Source organism: Tiliqua scincoides, chromosome 8, assembly GCF_035046505.1.
Source record: "Tiliqua scincoides isolate rTilSci1 chromosome 8, rTilSci1.hap2, whole genome shotgun sequence".
NCBI classification, from domain to species: domain Eukaryota; kingdom Metazoa; phylum Chordata; class Lepidosauria; order Squamata; family Scincidae; genus Tiliqua; species Tiliqua scincoides.
In genome coordinates, this window is record NC_089828.1 from 46823606 (window position 1) to 46841006 (window position 17401).

The following is a 17401-nucleotide window of genomic DNA, read 5'->3' on the forward strand; positions in this document are numbered from 1 at the left end:
TAGGTAGGTTTACGTAGATGGTTTGGGGTTCCGCCTCCCATTCCAACTCTGATTGCATTCCTCAAGTTTGAATGAGCATACTAGAAAGGGGGAAACCCAAAAACACCCTTGATGGAGCTAGTGAACCAAGGGTGTGATTTCAGGCATTTAAATTGACATTAGTGGCTGTGAGCCATCTTGGGTTGCCTTTGGAAAAACAGGCAGCACATTAATTAAAAAAAATACACTAGAAGCTTTCCTAACCAAGAATGTTGTGACAGCTTAAAGACTAGTTGATATATTGTAGCATCAGCTTTTGTGAACTGAAGTAGGCTCTAGTTCAAAAAAGCTGATGCCATGACAGGTCCTCCAGACTTTAAGGTGTCACCAGATCCTTAGTAGTTTTTTTGCAAGACAGGAATGACTGCTTGCTTTAGAACAGCAATTTTCAACCACAATGCTGCAGCACACTGGAGTGCCACAAATGGTCCACAGATGTGCTATGGGTGTTTGAGGGAGGGCAATTTATTAGTAGGGCCATTGGGGTGTGTGAGCCCCCTACTAGCAGCATGGGGTGCATTGTCAGTTGTTCAAAAACTGATGATGTGACTTGACAATTTTAGTACCTTGTCAGTGCGCTGTGAGATGAAAAAGGTTGAAAATCACTGCTTTAGAACATGGAAGCTTTTCCATATGTTTCCCCCCATTCCAAGGACTGCTAGTACAGTAGCCCCTTTTCATCCACAGGTTCTACATCTGCATATTGAGCCACATGTAGTTCAGAGGTCCTCTGATGCCCAAAAAGACTTACCGGCAGACTCCGGAGGCTGTTCCTGGATTGTGTCAGGCCCACAATGTACTCTATTGGCTTCTGTGGGACTCAGAATGCCTTGGAGTGGCCTCTGGAAGCAACTTCTGGTTTCCAGAAGCAATTTCCAGTTTGCATGGGCATGATGCAACCTGGGAGTGACCTTCAGAGGCTGCCGGTAAATCTTTTCAGGGCACTGGATGCTGGACTCCAGCATCCATGGAATTTGTTATCCAACGTGGTTCCAGGAACAAAAATCCCACAGGTAATGAGGGCCCACTGCGTAACACATTCAAGAACTTATAGTTTAACGCACGTAAACTGTTGAAGAAAAACAAGCAGCCTCACCATCATCTTCCTCTACAAACTTCTTGGCTGGTTTGGAAATAACTTCCCCATCCTCATTGAATTCTTCCTCAGACTCCTCCTCAGCTTCACTTTCCACAAAGTCGGACATGGTTGCAGTTGTAAGTAGAACTGCTGTGGGTTGGGGAAAGAAAAAAGAGGAGAAAGAAGGGGCTACAGTTACAGAAGGAAGTGGCCTCTCTTAGCAAATTACAACATCTTGGAGAAATGAGAAGATGGATGATGAACTTTCATAGTAGCTCAGTAACTGCTACAGAAGAAGAGGGACTGTATCTCAGTGGTAAAGAACATTTTTGAACTATACAAAAAGGCACTTTGCACAGTCTGCTCCCCTCAGCAACACATATGTCAAAATATTTTGTTAATATTTGTCCTCTCAGAATTCTTATTGTAGGTACCCTTTCTCAGGAGGACTCCACACACAACACACATGCAACCTCCACTCCACCACCCCAGCAAGATGAGCAAGCTCAACACACACCACACACATAAGCAAAAGAAGGAATTGACTCTCATGCGACAATTCACTGATGCTGCACAACTGCCTCATGCCTCTACGACCCCTACAATACACTAAATTCACTACACGTGTACCAGCTCCGTTCCAGAGGTTCGTCTAGAAGCCGGAATGTATATAGGTTGGAACAGCAGACTCTTTCTCATCCAGAGTTATCATTGCCTGTGTAAAAACCCCACAATTGCCAGCTCATACATTATGGCAGCAGTGCCTGTCAAAAAACATCAATGCAACCACCTGTAACTCAGACATCTGGGTCTCAGGAACCCAGTGCATTGCAGGAAACTTCTGTGCCATTCCCTGTGCTGCCTAACCATCCCTTTTTCAGGAGTTAATAGCAGCAAGTGTCTGCTCTCTCCTGGGGAATGCCAGGTGCTGCTACCATTGCCAGTGCTGGCTAAACACTCATCAGGAACCCTTTTGTTTTTCAGGACTGTAGCACTGTCCTAAATTGTTAGTACTGGCAGAGTTGCTATCTATTTTTTTGTGTTTCTCATTGGTTTTCAAAAACTGCTGTCAATACAGGAAGTGGGCACAAGAACAGGAAGTGGGCACAAGAAAGAAGGGTTCCACTAAATCTAGGAGAGTGCCCGCATGGCTAACCAGCCAAGTTAAGAGAGGCTGTGAAGGGCAAGGAAGCTTCCTTCCGTAAATGGAAGTCTTGCCCTAATGAAGAGAATAAAAAGGAACATAAACTGTGGCAAAAGAAATGTAAGAAGGTGATAGGGGAGGCCAAGCGAGACTATGAGGAACGCATGGCCAGCAACATTAAGGGGAATAATAAAAGCTTCTTCAAATATGTTAGAAGCAGGAAACCCGCCAGAGAAGCGGTTGGCCCTCTGGATGGTGAGGGAGGGAAAGGGGAGATAAAAGGAGACTTAGAGATGGCAGAGAAATTAAATGAGTTCTTTGCATCTGTCTTCACGGCAGAAGACCTCGGGCAGATACCGCTGCCCGAACGGCCCCTCCTAACTGAGGAGTTAAGTCAGATAGAGGTTGAAAGAGAAGATGTTTCAGACCTCATTGATAAATTAAAGATCAATAAGTCACCGGGCCCTGATGGCATACACCCAAGGGTTATTAAGGAATTGAAGAATGAAGTTGCAGATCTCTTGACTAAGGTATGCAACTTGTCCCTCAAAATGGCCACAGTGCCAGAAGATTGGAGGATAGCAAATGTCACGCCTATTTTTAAAAAGGGAAAGAGGGGGGACCCGGGAAACTATAGGCCGGTCAGCCTAACATCCATACCGGGTAAGATGGTGGAATGCCTCATCAAAGATAGGATTTCAAAACACATAGACGAACAGGCCTTGCTGAGGGAGAGTCAGCATGGCTTCTGTAAGGGTAAGTCTTGCCTCACAAACCTTATAGAATTCTTTGAAAAGGTCAACAGGCATGTGGATGCGGGAGAACCCGTGGATATTATATATCTGGACTTTCAGAAGGCGTTTGACACGGTCCCTCACCAAAGGCTACTGAAAAAACTCCACAGTCAGGGAATTAGAGGACAGGTCCTCTCGTGGATTGAGAACTGGTTGGAGGCCAGGAAGCAGAGAGTGGGTGTCAATGGGCAATTTTCACAATGGAGAGAGGTGAAAAGCGGTGTGCCCCAAGGATCTGTCCTGGGACCGGTGCTTTTCAACCTCTTCATAAATGACCTGGAGACAGGGTTGAGCAGTGAAGTGGCTAAGTTTGCAGACGACACCAAACTTTTCCGAGTGGTAAAGACCAGAAGTGATTGTGAGGAGCTCCAGAAGGATCTCTCCAGACTGGCAGAATGGGCAGCAAAATGGCAGATGCACTTCAATGTCAGTAAGTGTAAAGTCATGCACATTGGGGCAAAAAATCAAAACTTTAGATATAGGCTGATGGGTTCTGAGCTGTCTGTGACAGATCAGGAGAGAGATCTTGGGGTGGTGGTGGACAGGTCGATGAAAGTGTCGACCCAATGTGCGGCAGCAGTAAAGAAGGCCAATTCTATGCTTGGGATCATTAGGAAGGGTATTGAGAACAAAACGGCTAGTATTATAATGCCGTTGTACAAATCGATGGTAAGGCCACACCTGGAGTATTGTGTCCAGTTCTGGTCGCCACATCTCAAAAAAGACATAGTGGAAATGGAAAAGGTGCAAAAGAGAGCGACTAAGATGATTACGGGGCTGGGGCACCTTCCTTATGAGGAAAGGCTACGGCGTTTGGGCCTCTTCAGCCTAGAAAAGAGACGCTTGAGGGGGGACATGATTGAGACATACAAAATTATGCAGGGGATGGACAGAGTGGATAGGGAGATGCTCTTTACACTCTCACATAATACCAGAACCAGGGGACATCCACTAAAATTGAGTGTTGGGCGGGTTAGGACAGACAAAAGAAAATATTTCTTTACTCAGCGCGTGGTCGGTCTGTGGAACTCCTTGCCACAGGATGTGGTGCTGGCGTCTAGCCTAGACGCCTTTAAAAGGGGATTGGACGAGTTTCTGGAGGAAAAATCCATTATGGGGTACAAGCCATGATGTGTATGCGCAACCTCCTGATTTTAGGAATGGGTTAAGTCAGAATGCCAGATGTAGGGGAGAGCACCAGGATGAGGTCTCTTGTTATCTGGTGTGCTCCCTGGGGCATTTGGTGGGCCGCTGTGAGATACAGGAAGCTGGACTAGATGGGCCTATGGCCTGATCCAGTGGGGCTGTTCTTATGTTCTTATGTTCTTATGTTATGTTAACCTCCACCTGGCCAGCTGTGCAGGCTGCCAGGGAGCCCACAACATACCTGGCAGAGTGACCAGTAATTCCAATTGTCCCCTGCTTGAGTTGCTAACCTAATTGTCCCCACCAGGCTCACGTAGCTTTACAAATGCCATGACAGACTGTGAACTAACTAGTGCAGCCAGACTTCACCTCTGCTGTCTGCCATACAACTGTCAAAGGAACAACAGCCCTGTTGGAATTAAATGGTTAGAAACCCCATGTCTGTGATTTTCTTTCAGATGTTGTCCCATCCCTGAAATTGTTCAGTAAGCACTTTAACTTGGCTGCACCTGCTGTTGCTGTTAGTAAACAGGGATTCCTTCTCCCCATCCTAGTGCTTTCTTACCACATGTGGCCTCAGAGAAGAACTTTTTGCTACTGGGGCTAATAGTGGTTCACAGCACTGCTATTCTTTGATATGACAGGGGCAAGACCTTTGTAGGTCACAATTCACATCTTCACTGCTGCCATGATAAACAAGGAAGACAGCTGGGGAGAAGAAGTAGAGCAGCAGAACAGTGACTATGCTGAGACTACTCTGCAGCACATGCTAGCAATGATGCAAAGGACATGCTGCTTGGTAGATGGGATGCTGCAATAGGGACTCTGTGTGACAATGCAAGGCCCAATGATTGGCCCATGCAGTGCACCTTCTGATTGGTCCATTTGCTTCAGTCTCCCAGCCAGGTGTGCCTGTTTTTGATGCTACAGGATGTGAAATGCCCTTGAGGTACTCTCTGCATGTCTCCCACTGCAGTTGAGTGGTTAGCTTGGTTCTACCTCCTCTTTTGCTTCTACCATGGATGATTCTGGCTAGTCATGCAAATGGTGATGCTGATTACAGCAAGTGCTCTGGTTGGGCTCAACCTGTCTTCCCTGGCTCCCAGCCAGGCTGTTTGTGCAGCAAGAAACCAATACTATGGCTTGCTTTTGGGATTCCTCTTGAGGCTCATCCCAGTACCTTCCCTGGAAAAAGGGTTCCTTTCAAAGGAAATCTAGTCATTGCCCTAGGGAGGCATGTGTGTTTATCCTGCATACCTGCCCTCTCCCCACAGGAGCTACATTCCTTCCCTTATTGTGCTGTAGTCAAATTGTTACTTAATGACAGTGGTGTATGGAACTCAAAATCTGAGGGCTGGGAACTCTCAAGGGAACTCAAAATCTGAGGACTGGGAATCCTTGTTGCTTTTTGCCTTTACATTCTTGCCATCTATGCCACAGTAGCTTCTATAGTGGAAGGCACTGTGGCATCCTTGTGTAGGAGATATTGTGTGTGGGATATGCCGTTATCATGGGGTGGCTCCCTACTGGGGAAGTATAGATACCATTTGTGTTACTCTCTCTGCCGGGAGCTGCTGAGGTGCGACACCAAGCAGATGTCGCTCATGAGATCTGCATCTCCTGCTGCCCACTGACTGATTCAACCGAGCTGTGATTTCCAGGTTGCCAGCATTGTGGATGGATAAGTTGCAGTGATCGTCTCCCTGCATGTCTCCCTGGCCAATGTGGAGTCAACATGCCATGACTGGTGCATACAGTCAAGGTTTCCATGGATGCTGACAGAATTACTTGGAGAGGTTCACCTCCATGGAATTTGGGTTCTTGATTCCCTTGAGCCTTTTGTGCTGGATGTTGCTATGATGTAGAAAAAACACCACCACGTAGACATAAGACAGTGCTGTTAGTAAGGAAATTGCTTTGTTAAAGACTAGGACAGCAGGATGTGGACAAGGAGATTTTGGGGAGGCAGAGTAGGATCCACAGGAGAAGGGTGGAGACATGTGGGGCTACAAAAACCAATTTCTTTACCACTGGCTGCCTTATGGACCAGAAAACTGTGAAGCCTTCATATGGCACAAACAGGCACACAGGAGTTTTGATTGTGAGGTTTCAGACAAGCCCCTGGCCTTACCTACACATCAACTATTCTCAGTGAACATACCAAGTAGCCTTGTCCTGAGCTGGATCCTACTCAATACTCAGCACTGGCTGCCAGCAGCTCTCCCGGCTTTCAGGTAGAAAGGCTTTCCCTGCTCCATCTGGAAATGCCAGAGATGAAAGCTGGGACCTTTTGCAGGCAAAGGTCTCCTTAAATGCTCCTCACATTTCATTCCAGCTATGATTCATGGTATTCTTAACCCTCCATCTGAAATGCAAGCTGCAGCTGTCAATAACACAATACCTGTTTCACCATCTTTGCCACAAAGCACTGGGCACGCTTCCCTCCCTGGACCAAACTGAGCTACCCTACCCAATTCTGGGCTAGTCTTGTTCTACAACACCAACGCATAACAAAGCCCTTGCGTCTGCCTCCATAACCAAGCACAATTCTTGCACACCCAGTCATCACTTTTCCAAAAGCAATTATCAAGCAAGCATGAATTTGCATGACTGATGTTCTGTACATTTCTAATTACAAGGCACCTTGCTCTCTTATCCTTCTGCCTTCATTACACCAACAAGTACTCTCTTCCTCTGAAATTGCCAAGAGCCCCAAGACTCTTTTCCTGATTACATATTCCAAAACTTTGGCAGCAGAGATCTCCACATTAACCCATACAGAGACAACAACTTTAACTAAATGAGTTCTACAGTGGAAAAATTTTCAAGTGTAATTCAGATGTTAGCAGGCTACAAACAAAGGTACAAAACTTGATTGGGGGGAGGGATGAAGAACAAAAAGCCTTCTAAGAGAAAATAAAACTGGGTGATGGTTTTCACAGTCCTCTCAGAAAAGGGTGATGAAGTTACGCAGGCATGGGAGAGCTACACAGAATTGGGATAATCTCTCTAAAGAGCATCTACAAGCTTAGAGTATAAGGGATGGAAGAGAAGGAGGAAAACACTGTTTGTAGTCTTCAGCACTTTTGTCTGGTTTGACCCACATTTTATACTGAGAAGCATAAATCTTCTCAACTTGCCATTAATAAGATACAGCACTGATATGGAACTTTTGAGCACCTCAAGCAGTTCACATATATCACCTCAGAAATTCACATAACTAACTTCTTCCCCATCCTGTACATGGAAATGTGGTGTTTCCACATACAACACTCTAGCCACTGCACCACATAGGTTATAAGGGGAAGAGTAAACAGGATTGCAGTCTTCTGATTTTTATTGCTTGTTACATTTATATCACACTCTTCTCTCAATAGCTTCTACGTCGTCCAGTGGAGTGTTATTTAATTGGGGGTTTTTTGTACCCCCTACTTTTACTCAGAACGCCTAATGCAGTTTACAGTTTGAATAAACACACAAACAAGAAGACGTAGATCTGTGATTTTCAACCACTGTGCCACAGCACATTGGTGTGCTACAAATGGCCTGCAGAGTGCTGCGGGAGTTTGGGCGAGGGTCATATATTCATAGGGTCATTGTCGGATGTAAGCCCCCCACCAGCAGTACGCTGTGCCTTGTCAATTGTCAAATTGATGGAGTGCCTTGACAATTTTGGCATCTTCTCAGTGTGCTGTGAGATGAAAAAAGGTTGAAAATCATTGAGGTAAATGAATAACCTGTCTTATCAGGAATGTTTTGGGCAGACAACAACAAAAAAACACCCAACAAAAGAGAACAACATGTCTCCTTCATCCCTGCAATACATACACACATACACAAAGGTGCAAAAGAGAGCGACTAAGATGATTACGGGGCTGGGGCACCTTCCTTATGAGGAAAGGCTACGGCGTTTGGGCCTCTTCAGCCTAGAAAAGAGACGCTTGAGGGGGGACATGATTGAGACATACAAAATTATGCAGGGGATGGACAGAGTGGATAGGGAGATGCTCTTTACACTCTCACATAATACCAGAACCAGGGGACATCCACTAAAATTGAGTGTTGGGCGGGTTAGGACAGACAAAAGAAAATATTTCTTTACTCAGCGCGTGGTCGGTCTGTGGAACTCCTTGCCACAGGATGTGGTGCTGGCGTCTAGCCTAGACGCCTTTAAAAGGGGATTGGACGAGTTTCTGGAGGAAAAATCCATTATGGGGTACAAGCCATGATGTGTATGCGCAACCTCCTGATTTTAGGAATGGGTTAAGTCAGAATGCCAGATGTAGGGGAGAGCACCAGGACGAGGTCTCTTGTTATCTGGTGTGCTCCCTGGGGCATTTGGTGGGCCGCTGTGAGATACAGGAAGCTGGACTAGATGGGCCTATGGCCTGATCCAGTGGGGCTGTTCTTATGTTCTTATGTTCACACAGAGCCACACATGTTAAGCCATAACAAACAAACGGGCAAACCAATGATCTCCCCCTGCTTTGGTCTCCATTTAGAGGTGGTGAGGGCAAAGCATGGAAGCCTGGTTGTGAAGGGGTGGGGTGTGCAGGAGAGAGTGGATTCTGTGGCAATACTCAAGAGCTCAGGAAAGGAACCCAGGCACTCCTTAAGAAATTAGTGGGGTAGGAGGATTGAGAAATGATGGGGGAATGCATGGCTTGCAGGGTTATTTTCAACAGCATAATAAGCCACAGATGCTCAACTTTTGGGATCACTCTGTTCTCCTGACAAAAATCTGGCCACTCCTTCTGTCTCTGGTGATTGAGCTGTTTTAGAAACAGGGCTACCAGTTTGCCCAAAAAAACCAACTCTGCCTTTTTTTCTTTTATCAACTGGATAGACAGGATTCCTGCCTCCCAATGGACACATACAGACAAATAAAACCATAACAAGTAAGCAGATAGAAGCCAGCCAATGATCTCCCCCCCCCCACTTTGGTTTCCATTTAGAGAAGGGGAGGGCAAAGAATGGAAGCCTGGGTGTGGGGGAGGCCCCATGGAAGCAGGGGTGGGAGGAGAATGCAAATGGGAGGAGGAGAAGAGAGTGGATTATGTGGCCCTCAATCCCCACCCAGAGCCCAGGAGAGGAATCCAGGCATTCCTGCCTCCTGACCAGGGTGACCAGTTGTCATAAACGCAGAAGACAAGACTTCCAAAACATAGGACACCTAAGAAAAATGCACACAGGGAAAAGGAGGGCACTGATGCTCTTTTCTTGGACGTGAGGCTAAACAAAGAGGAAAAAGAGGACATCTGGTCACCCTGAGAGTGTAGCCACCAGCTGCCCCTGGCTGACCTAGGGCTGCTGTCTGGCAGCCCAACTGGCAAGGTTGGAGTGAGGATAAAACTGGGGGGGGGGATGGAGAGCAGGAACGTGGCTGCAGTTTTGTCCCCCTTGGAAGAGGGCAGGAGACCAACACATTTTAGGAGGAAGAACCACAGCCTGGTGGTGTAGCTGGAGGAGGTGAAGCACCCAGTCTGGGGGGGCAAGCGGCCCCCCCTTCGGAGCCATTCCCGTATGGCTCCGTTTTGCTCCCCCAGCCAGGAATGGCTCCAAAGGGAGGGACCGCTTGCCTGTTCCCTGCCAGAGCAGCTGCTCCACCCTCCTCCAGCTATGCCACCACACCAGCTGCCTGAGGTGGGAGTATTTCTTCAGCCAGCGTGTGATGGGTCTGTGGAACTCCCTGCCACAGGACTTGAGCCCCAACGCTGCCCCCACTGCCAGCCAGCTCCACCTGCCCCTGTTCCACGACCCCCACTGCTTGGTGGAAGTAATGGGGGTGGGGGGATGCCACGCAGGGCTCCCAGCGAGGGCCGCACCCTGACAAGGGAGGATGCAGTGCTGAAGGGAGAAGGACGAGGTTGGGCAGGAGGCGGGGGTTTTTTTCAGCCCCTCCCTGCGGCCCCCTTCGGCCTCCTGCCTGAGGCATCCCCCCTTCCAGCAGGGCCAGGGACTGCGACTGGGCCTGGGCGGCCTTCCCCACCCACAATCGCCTTCTCTGCTTGGCCCTCCCTGCCTCCCACTCCTGGGCACCGAGACCCAGCTCGCCCCCTGGGGCCAGGGGAGAGGCGACGACCAGGCCCCAGCCAAGCCGGGCCCTCACCCAGGGACCGGGCCTCACCTCAGCGCCGGGGCTCCGCCCGCGCCTCACCTTCCCTCCTTCCTCCCTCCGCTCCGGTCTCTGAGGTAAAATGGAGGCCTCGCTTCCGTCAGGCACTGCGGTGGGGGAGGGGAGGAGGAGCAAAATAGCGGGGAACGAGTCGCAGGGGCAGAGCGGCGTCTGGCCCCCACTTCCGGTTCCCCTCTGCCCCCACTTTCGGGGGAATAGAAGAACTGAGGGACCTGCCCAATCACAGGACTGATAGACACCTAGGATCCGCCCCTTCTCCCTCATTTCCGGTTCCCTTCTCGCCCCCACTTCCTGTTCCGTGTATGTTTATGCTTGGGACAGAATTCTACCTAAAGAACTGAGGGACGTGCCCAATCACAGGATTAATAGGCACAGGCTCCGCCCCTATTTCGTCACTTCCGGTCCCCTTTTCACCCCCATTTCGGGTATATGTGTCTATGCTTGTGACAGAAGCCTATCTAAAGGACGGACAGACACGTAGGCTCCGCCCTTTTGTCCTGCCTTCCGGTTCCTGTGTGTATGTTTATACTTGTGAACCGAAGAACGGAGAGATCTGACTGAAGCGAGGCCTGATATACCCGGGGTCCGCCCGTTTCTCGCCTTCATTTCCGGTTCCGGTGCTTGAAGCGCAAAGACAGGAACCTATCAACAACATTGCGCCCGCCCAGTCACAGCACTCAGAAACAGCTAGGCCCCGCCCCCTGCTTCCTCTTCCCATCCACATGTTTCACAGGAAGTTGGGGACTGCGCGTCACTCTACCTTTGGCGGTGTCTATGGTGGTTCTGCGGCCCGCTTCCGGTGGGCTTCCTCAGTGGACGATGGCGGCGGCGGCGGCGGCCGCGGCGGCCGCGGGGGGCCGCGTGCTGGCGGCTCTGCTGCTCGGCTTGGCGGCTGCGGCGGCGGCCAGCGAGGACGAGCCCGGCGCGGTGACGTGCGGCTCGGTGGTGAAGCTGCTCAACCCGCGGCACGGCGTCCGCCTCCACTCGCACGACGTCCGCTACGGCTCCGGTAGCGGCTCTGGGAGAGGCGGGGCGGGGCGGTGCGCGCGGAGGCTCGGGGCGCCCTCCCCAGTCATGGGCGGCTGTCTCGGCGTGCGCTGCGTTCCCGGCAGCCGGTCCTCCCCTCACTTGCCTGGGAGAGAGCCCCGTTCACTGAAATGGGTCTTGCCCTGAGGAGGCAGGCAGAGTTTGGCGCTCGCAGGCTGCAGTCCTGCCCGCACTTTCCTGGGAGGAAGCCCCACTGACTATCATGGGTCTTACTTCTGAGTAGGCAGGCAGAGGGTTGGGCTCTCAGTGGAAAGTGATCCAGCGGGGCTCTTCATATGTAACTTTACACATCTTGTCCTCTCTAAATTCCACATCAAGTTTAGCAACTTGCACTGTGACTGGAAATTTGTTGCATTTTGATCTCAGCTTGCTTCTGAAGGCAAGCTTGCTCAAAATGCGTTAGGTAAATTGAGAATGTTTTTGTAGATAAAGTGTTTTTGGCGCTTTGGGGTTCCCCTCTTTTTTCCTGCAGATTGGATGCTGTAGCAAAGCCCTATACTGGGCCCTACAACCACCCCTCCCCTGCTGGGCCATGGTAGGTGGTAGCTCTCTGGTGGTGGCTGAGAATAGGAGGAAGAGCTGTTACCATGTCCTGCTTCCATTCACCAATGGGGATGAAGGAGGGGAAGAAGAGGGGCAGCCGCACCTGTCAACTTCTTCAGCAGCAGCCCCTTCTCCCACCCTCCCCTCTGGCCAATGGGACAGTCCTATAGAGCAGTGCTATTCAACTAGTGGTATGAGTTGATATGGGTAAGCCTGAACAGCACCTGCAGTCTTTGAGCAGAGTTTGCTTTGAGCAAACAGATTCTGTTAGCAGGGTCAAACTAACCTCTGTTTTCCTTTCTGGCACAGGGAGTGGGCAACAGTCGGTGACAGGAGTCACAGCCGTAGACGACAGCAATAGTTACTGGCGAATTCGGGGCAGAATGTCCACAGTGTGTGAAAGGGGCACCCCTGTGAAGTGTGGACAGATGATCAGGCTGACCCACATCAACACAGGCCGCAACTTGCATAGTCATCACTTCACATCACCCCTCTCAGGCAACCAGGTGAAGTTAGATGAACTAGAGGGCGTCTGATTTTGAAGCCACTGCTACTTTGCAATTTGACTAAAGCTTCTTGGGATAGTCTGCTCCCCTGGAAGTCTTCTATGCAGGCACCTGTCTGGAATACTGTGGGCAGGGGGTGTCTGGTCCTTTCCTTACAGGAGTTAAACTTGGTGGCCTCTTAGAACTTCTAACCCTAGCTTTCTGCCTCTTCTTCTCTTCCCCTTCCCCAAGTCATTTGCTGAACCTTCCGTGTCAGCAATGGAAGGGAGAGTTGTTGCTTATGTATCTCTACACTTTGAACACTGTGGCAAGAACTCCCCAATTGTTCTTCTGCCATACACTGGATGGTTCCACTTGCTCCTTCATCCTCATGCAAAAAGGCATTCTTAAGTCACATTGGAAAGTGCCTTATATCAAGTTGGGTCTTCCAGCTCAGTATTGTCAACACTAACTGAATCAGGAGCTTCCAGGGTTTCTGATGGATATTTCTCAACCCTACTTGGAGACTCAGTGCATTGAACCTGGGACTCAGCATGAACAGTATGTGCTCTGTGGCTCTTATGGTTCCTCCCTAGTTAAACTCTTGGCTGATGCTCTCTGTATTGCAAAACTCCTCCTCGCACTCCAGCCAGTGGTTCTCCATTGCTCTCATCACAATGGTCGTTCTCTTTGAGGGTTTTGTGGGGAGTGTATATATGTCTTAGTTTGACATTGTTCTCTCTTGTTTTTGTTTCAGGAGGTCAGCGCTTTTGGAGAAGATGGTGAAGGGGACTTCCTGGATGATTGGATTGTCCTGTGTAGTGGTACATACTGGGATCGGGGAAGTGAAGTGCGGTTTAAGCACTCTTCAACTGATATGCTCCTTTCAGTGACTGGAGAGCAGTATGGGAGGCCTATTCATGGTCAAAGGGAAGTGCATGGCATGTCTTACTCCAGTCAGGACAGCTACTGGAAGGTGATGGAGGGAATTTTTATGAAACCCTTGGAGGTGCTGAAGATGGAGGCATATCATGCTGAGCTATGACAGCAGAAGGAGCTATGTCCTGATTCAGCGGTTTGGTGTTTCATGTACTTTCCCCCCCCCCCAAGTCCATCTGAGCTCCCAAGTTGTTTCTTGGATGACTAAGACTATCTTCATCAGCAGGACCCTGCAGAGGTGCTAAAACATTGTCCTGTAACTAGGAAGAAAGTTCTCTGACACTCCCTGTGTTGCCATCTACAACAGTGTTTTCCTCTTGTCTCTGCCCTTCTCTGCACACCTATTGCTGATATTCAAGCACATGTGTGCCTAGGAATCAGTCATAAATAAATGCAGGCCATCCAAACACATGCGGCGGGTATTCAAGTTTTTTTCCCTCTGCTTCTCGTTTCCTATAGATGGCTATTCTATTGTAGATTATCAAATAAAGCCTAGTTTTTAAAAAATTCTTAATTAGATGTTCCACCACGTCACGGTTAAGATCATATAGCTTCTTCCACTAAGCATGAGAGGCTTGAGTAAACTATACCAGGTGAAGCCCCTGACTATATAAGATCCCAGCAAAGCTGCTTGATGTCAAGGAAGGAGGCCTTCGGTACAAGTTGTACCTTTCAACCTGGAAATCCTTGCACATGTATGTCAGCTGGTACTGGTAGTTCATCGGTGAGCAAAAGCCACTTCCATACAACCAAGATGCCTGCCTCGTAGGAATGTGTATGAAAATATTGCCAAACAGGAGCAGAGTGAGTGGTTGTCTCTGCTGACTGTTGCCTATTTATTTTCTTTTACTCCTGCTTCTTCCCTTGATCTCACAAGACAGACTTATGCTGCCTTTATCACCTCCTTTTGGGCCCCTGCTGCCTTTCCTCTAACAGCCCTATTCAGCTGTAACTCTTCCCTGAGGCTGTGTTAACAAGTCAACCATCAAATGTAGCCCTAGAGTTGGTGAGTGGCAACCCCAACTTTCCTTTTCAGTCCTCTTGCCTTTCCTGCTCTTGGGCCCATTCCTTTGATATTTGTTGTACATCACCCTCCCAGTTGGCCTTTTAAATTATGTTTGAAATGCCAAAATAAAACGCTGTTGTGATTTTGGAGTCTGCAGTTTGGGCCAGCTTGGCTGTGTGAGAATGGACGTTCAGGACTTTAAAATGTGGGAGAGCAGTGAGGGTATTGGTGTAATGGCTGATGGTATTACTGGCACTCACTTTGGACTGAGAGCCTATTATAACATCCTGGAAAGGGCATTTGCATCACGGGTTCCCCAAATACAGTAGATCCCATCCCTCAATCTGCACAAAAGGCTAAGGCAATCAGCACTGTTTTATGCATGTTTACTCAGAAGTCAGTCTCACTGAGTTTAAACCAGGGCAAAAAGAGGTTCTAGCTCCTACAGCTCGCACTGTTCAAGGCATATGCAGAGGCTGTTTCTGTTGCAGGGAAGAAAACTTAAAAAAAACAACCAAAGGATTTGAATTGCAACTTGCTCAGAAGCACTGTGTAAGATTCAAACAAAAGATGGGGAAAAACATCTCTGCCATTAAATAACAGCATGGCGAAGTAGGCAAGGCATGATAGTACGCCAGAACTGGGTTTAAATCTTTAGCATCTTAGCTAAACTTTCTTTACAAGATTGGTGTGAGGGGTTTAAATCGGGGATCAACATGTACACCAGCCTGAGCAACTTTATCCTTGTGGGATAAAAATGTAGTGCATGGATCGATAACAAAACAGAATGCTCCATCTGTTTGATTTATTGAGGGGTTCTAACTGAATGTATTTTACTATACAGTATTTGTATATAATTTCAGTGGGAAAATCCATCCTAATTGAATGGTCTTCTATGTCCCGCGTTTGGAAACAAAGGGTGATCCGTGGCCATTGGGTGGTGGTTTTACTTCCTTATTTAGACAGTTTTAAAAAAATCTGTTTTATTCCCCCATAGCTAAAGATGTTTGAAAATGGTGTTATTTATTTTACACAGAAGTAAGCCCACTGTGTTCAGTAAGACTTGGGCTGTAACCCTGTCTTACTGGAGACAAACACCTCTACCTATAGCAAAGAGAGCCCTCAGTACTTACCTTTTAACTTCTGAATAGCCACTGTCACAGAAGTCTTTCTCAGTTTTTTCAAGACTGGAAGGGAGGGAGTTGGGTTTGGAGGGAAGCAGTTCTGCGCTTAAAACTTGGCTAGGTTTGTCATCCTACCCCAGTTGTAGCAAACCAGGGATTGGGACAGATTTCCTATAGAAATGAATGGTAGCTGTGATTTTTCCCCTAAAGGCTGTTTGGTGGAGAAGCTTTAGTTTTCTTATATATCTTGGTGTATATCTCACTGGGATGGGGCCACCCAGACTGTGAGGCCAACTGAAGTTGTTGCCTCAGGCAGCTGACTAGTGGGGGTGTCCACTTCTATCCACCTCACCTATGTTGATACTCGACTCACTCCCTGAATTGAAAAATGAAGAGGAGAAGAGCGTGCTGTCATGAATATGTACAGTTTAGGCCTAGGTTAGTATGTGAAGCCTGAACCAAACTAAGTCAGTAATGGAGAAATGGCTAGCAGTTCCTAGCTGCAAGAATGTGAGTAAACAAACAAAAAGATTGCTGTCTCTCCTTTGCTGGCCAGAAAAGACAGACAACAAGAATTACAACCCATTGGATGTTAATCTTAGTGGACTGAGGGGTGCCTGATCAAGCGGAATGGAATGCAGCTATGGATCTCCAGTTGGGAGGGGTAAGAACTAAGAGGGCTAGCAATGCAGCTATGGAACTCCAGTTGGGAGGGGTAAGAACTAAGAGGGCTAGCAATGCAGCTTTGGATCTCCAGTTGGGAGGGGTAAGAACTAGGAGGGCTAGCAATGCAGCTATGGATCTCCAGTTGGGAGGGGTAAGAACTAGGAGGGCTAGCCATGCAGCTATGGATCTCCAGTTGGGAGGGGTAAGAACTAAGAGGGCTAGCAATGCAGCTATGGATCTCCAGTTGGGAGGGGTTGTGTCCTCAAAAGTTTCTGATTGGACAGTCTAAATAAGTATGAAGTCACCTCAGCACTATTAGCATAGGAAGTATAAGAATGAGTGCCCAAGGGGTTCTTTCTTGGACAGAGTTTCTGGGAGCAACATCCTGGACGAGTTTTGAGCTCCATTGTCCAACATGAGCATCTGGCCTCACAGGTAGCCTGGAGCTAAAAGATCTACAAAACCCAGGTGAGAGATAGAGATAGAGATTAATAGAGATAGCCAGCTAGCTTTATTATTTTATTGCTGATATGTTTCCTAGATGTTTATGCCTCTAGCATTTGCTGCCTTACTGTAACTTTATGTAACCTTATGTACTTAATAAACTAAAATCTCTTTTACTAAGTTGTTTCATTGCCTGTTGGGGACAAAGGTTCAGAATCCTGCCTAGCCAGCAAGCTACCAAGTGCTCATTGAGGTCTAGTAACTTGAGGACTGGAGCTTTAATTGGAGAAAAAGCTCAGTGCCTGCGAGGGATAGAGTTAAGCCTAGAGGGTCTCAGTGTCCCTGGACTGAGGCACTGGCACATACAAGGTGGTGGCAGTACTACTGGACAGGGGGGCCTTGAGGGCTTTAGGGTTTGAGAACCAAGAACTCTGACCACCCCAAACCCCCCTAAGTTTGCGACACGTGCTAAGCTAGAGTATCAGAGGAATGGAGGCTGGCACATCACCAGGTAAGGGGGTAGCACAGCAAGCAAGATGTTTCCAAGTGCCTGTGTTGTTTCTATGATTGGTGAGTCACGCTGAGTAGGTCAAGAAACCAAATTCTTTCCTGGCCAGCCCCTCTCTAAAATGCACAATACAATACAAAACACAGGTACAAATGCAATACAAAGAGAGTCCAGTCCTATGCACGTCGACACAGAAGTAAGTCTCATGATAGTCAATAGGGCTTCCTCCCAGGTAAGTGTGAATAGGATTGCAGCCTGAGAGCCCAAGCCTATGCATGTCTACTTAGTGGTAAGTCCCATTA

At 48.2% G+C, this 17401-nt stretch overlaps 2 protein-coding genes across 4 annotated transcripts in view; one reads left to right on the forward strand and one right to left on the reverse strand.

The window, feature by feature from the left end:
• SUPT6H (SPT6 homolog, histone chaperone and transcription elongation factor) overlaps nt 1–10421 on the reverse strand; it is a 38132-nt gene extending 27711 nt beyond the window's left edge. For 2 of the 3 annotated variants that reach the window (XM_066635691.1, XM_066635689.1), the window contains exons 1-2: nt 10329–10421; nt 1136–1267 (exon numbers count right to left, since the gene is read on the reverse strand). In XM_066635691.1, coding sequence (XP_066491788.1) covers nt 1136–1244 — 109 coding nt within the window. In that variant the 5' untranslated portion in view covers nt 1245–1267; nt 10329–10421. The remainder of the gene's footprint in view (nt 1–1135; nt 1268–10328) is intronic. The other variant, XM_066635690.1, reaches the window with a different exon arrangement.
• A 720-nt stretch (nt 10422–11141) lies between these two features.
• Nucleotides 11142–13760, forward strand: SDF2 (stromal cell derived factor 2). Its single transcript, XM_066635476.1, has 3 exons — nt 11142–11346; nt 12237–12433; nt 13170–13760. Exons 1-3 carry the CDS (start codon nt 11157–11159, stop codon nt 13455–13457), a joined length of 675 nt encoding a protein of 224 aa, XP_066491573.1. The 5' UTR covers nt 11142–11156; the 3' UTR covers nt 13458–13760.
• The last annotated feature ends 3641 nt before the right edge of the window (nt 13761–17401 follow it).

Bases quoted from the DNA above. Each gene is read 5' to 3' on its own strand.
- SDF2 (XM_066635476.1), top strand. From the start codon at position 11,157: ATGGCGGCGGCGGCGGCGGCCGCGGCGGCCGCGGGGGGCCGCGTGCTG. The intron at 11,347-12,236 runs GTAGCGGCTCTG...TTTCTGGCACAG, and splicing joins CGACGTCCGCTACGGCTCCG to GGAGTGGGCAACAGTCGGTG. The intron at 12,434-13,169 runs GTGAAGTTAGAT...TTTTTGTTTCAG, and splicing joins CACCCCTCTCAGGCAACCAG to GAGGTCAGCGCTTTTGGAGA.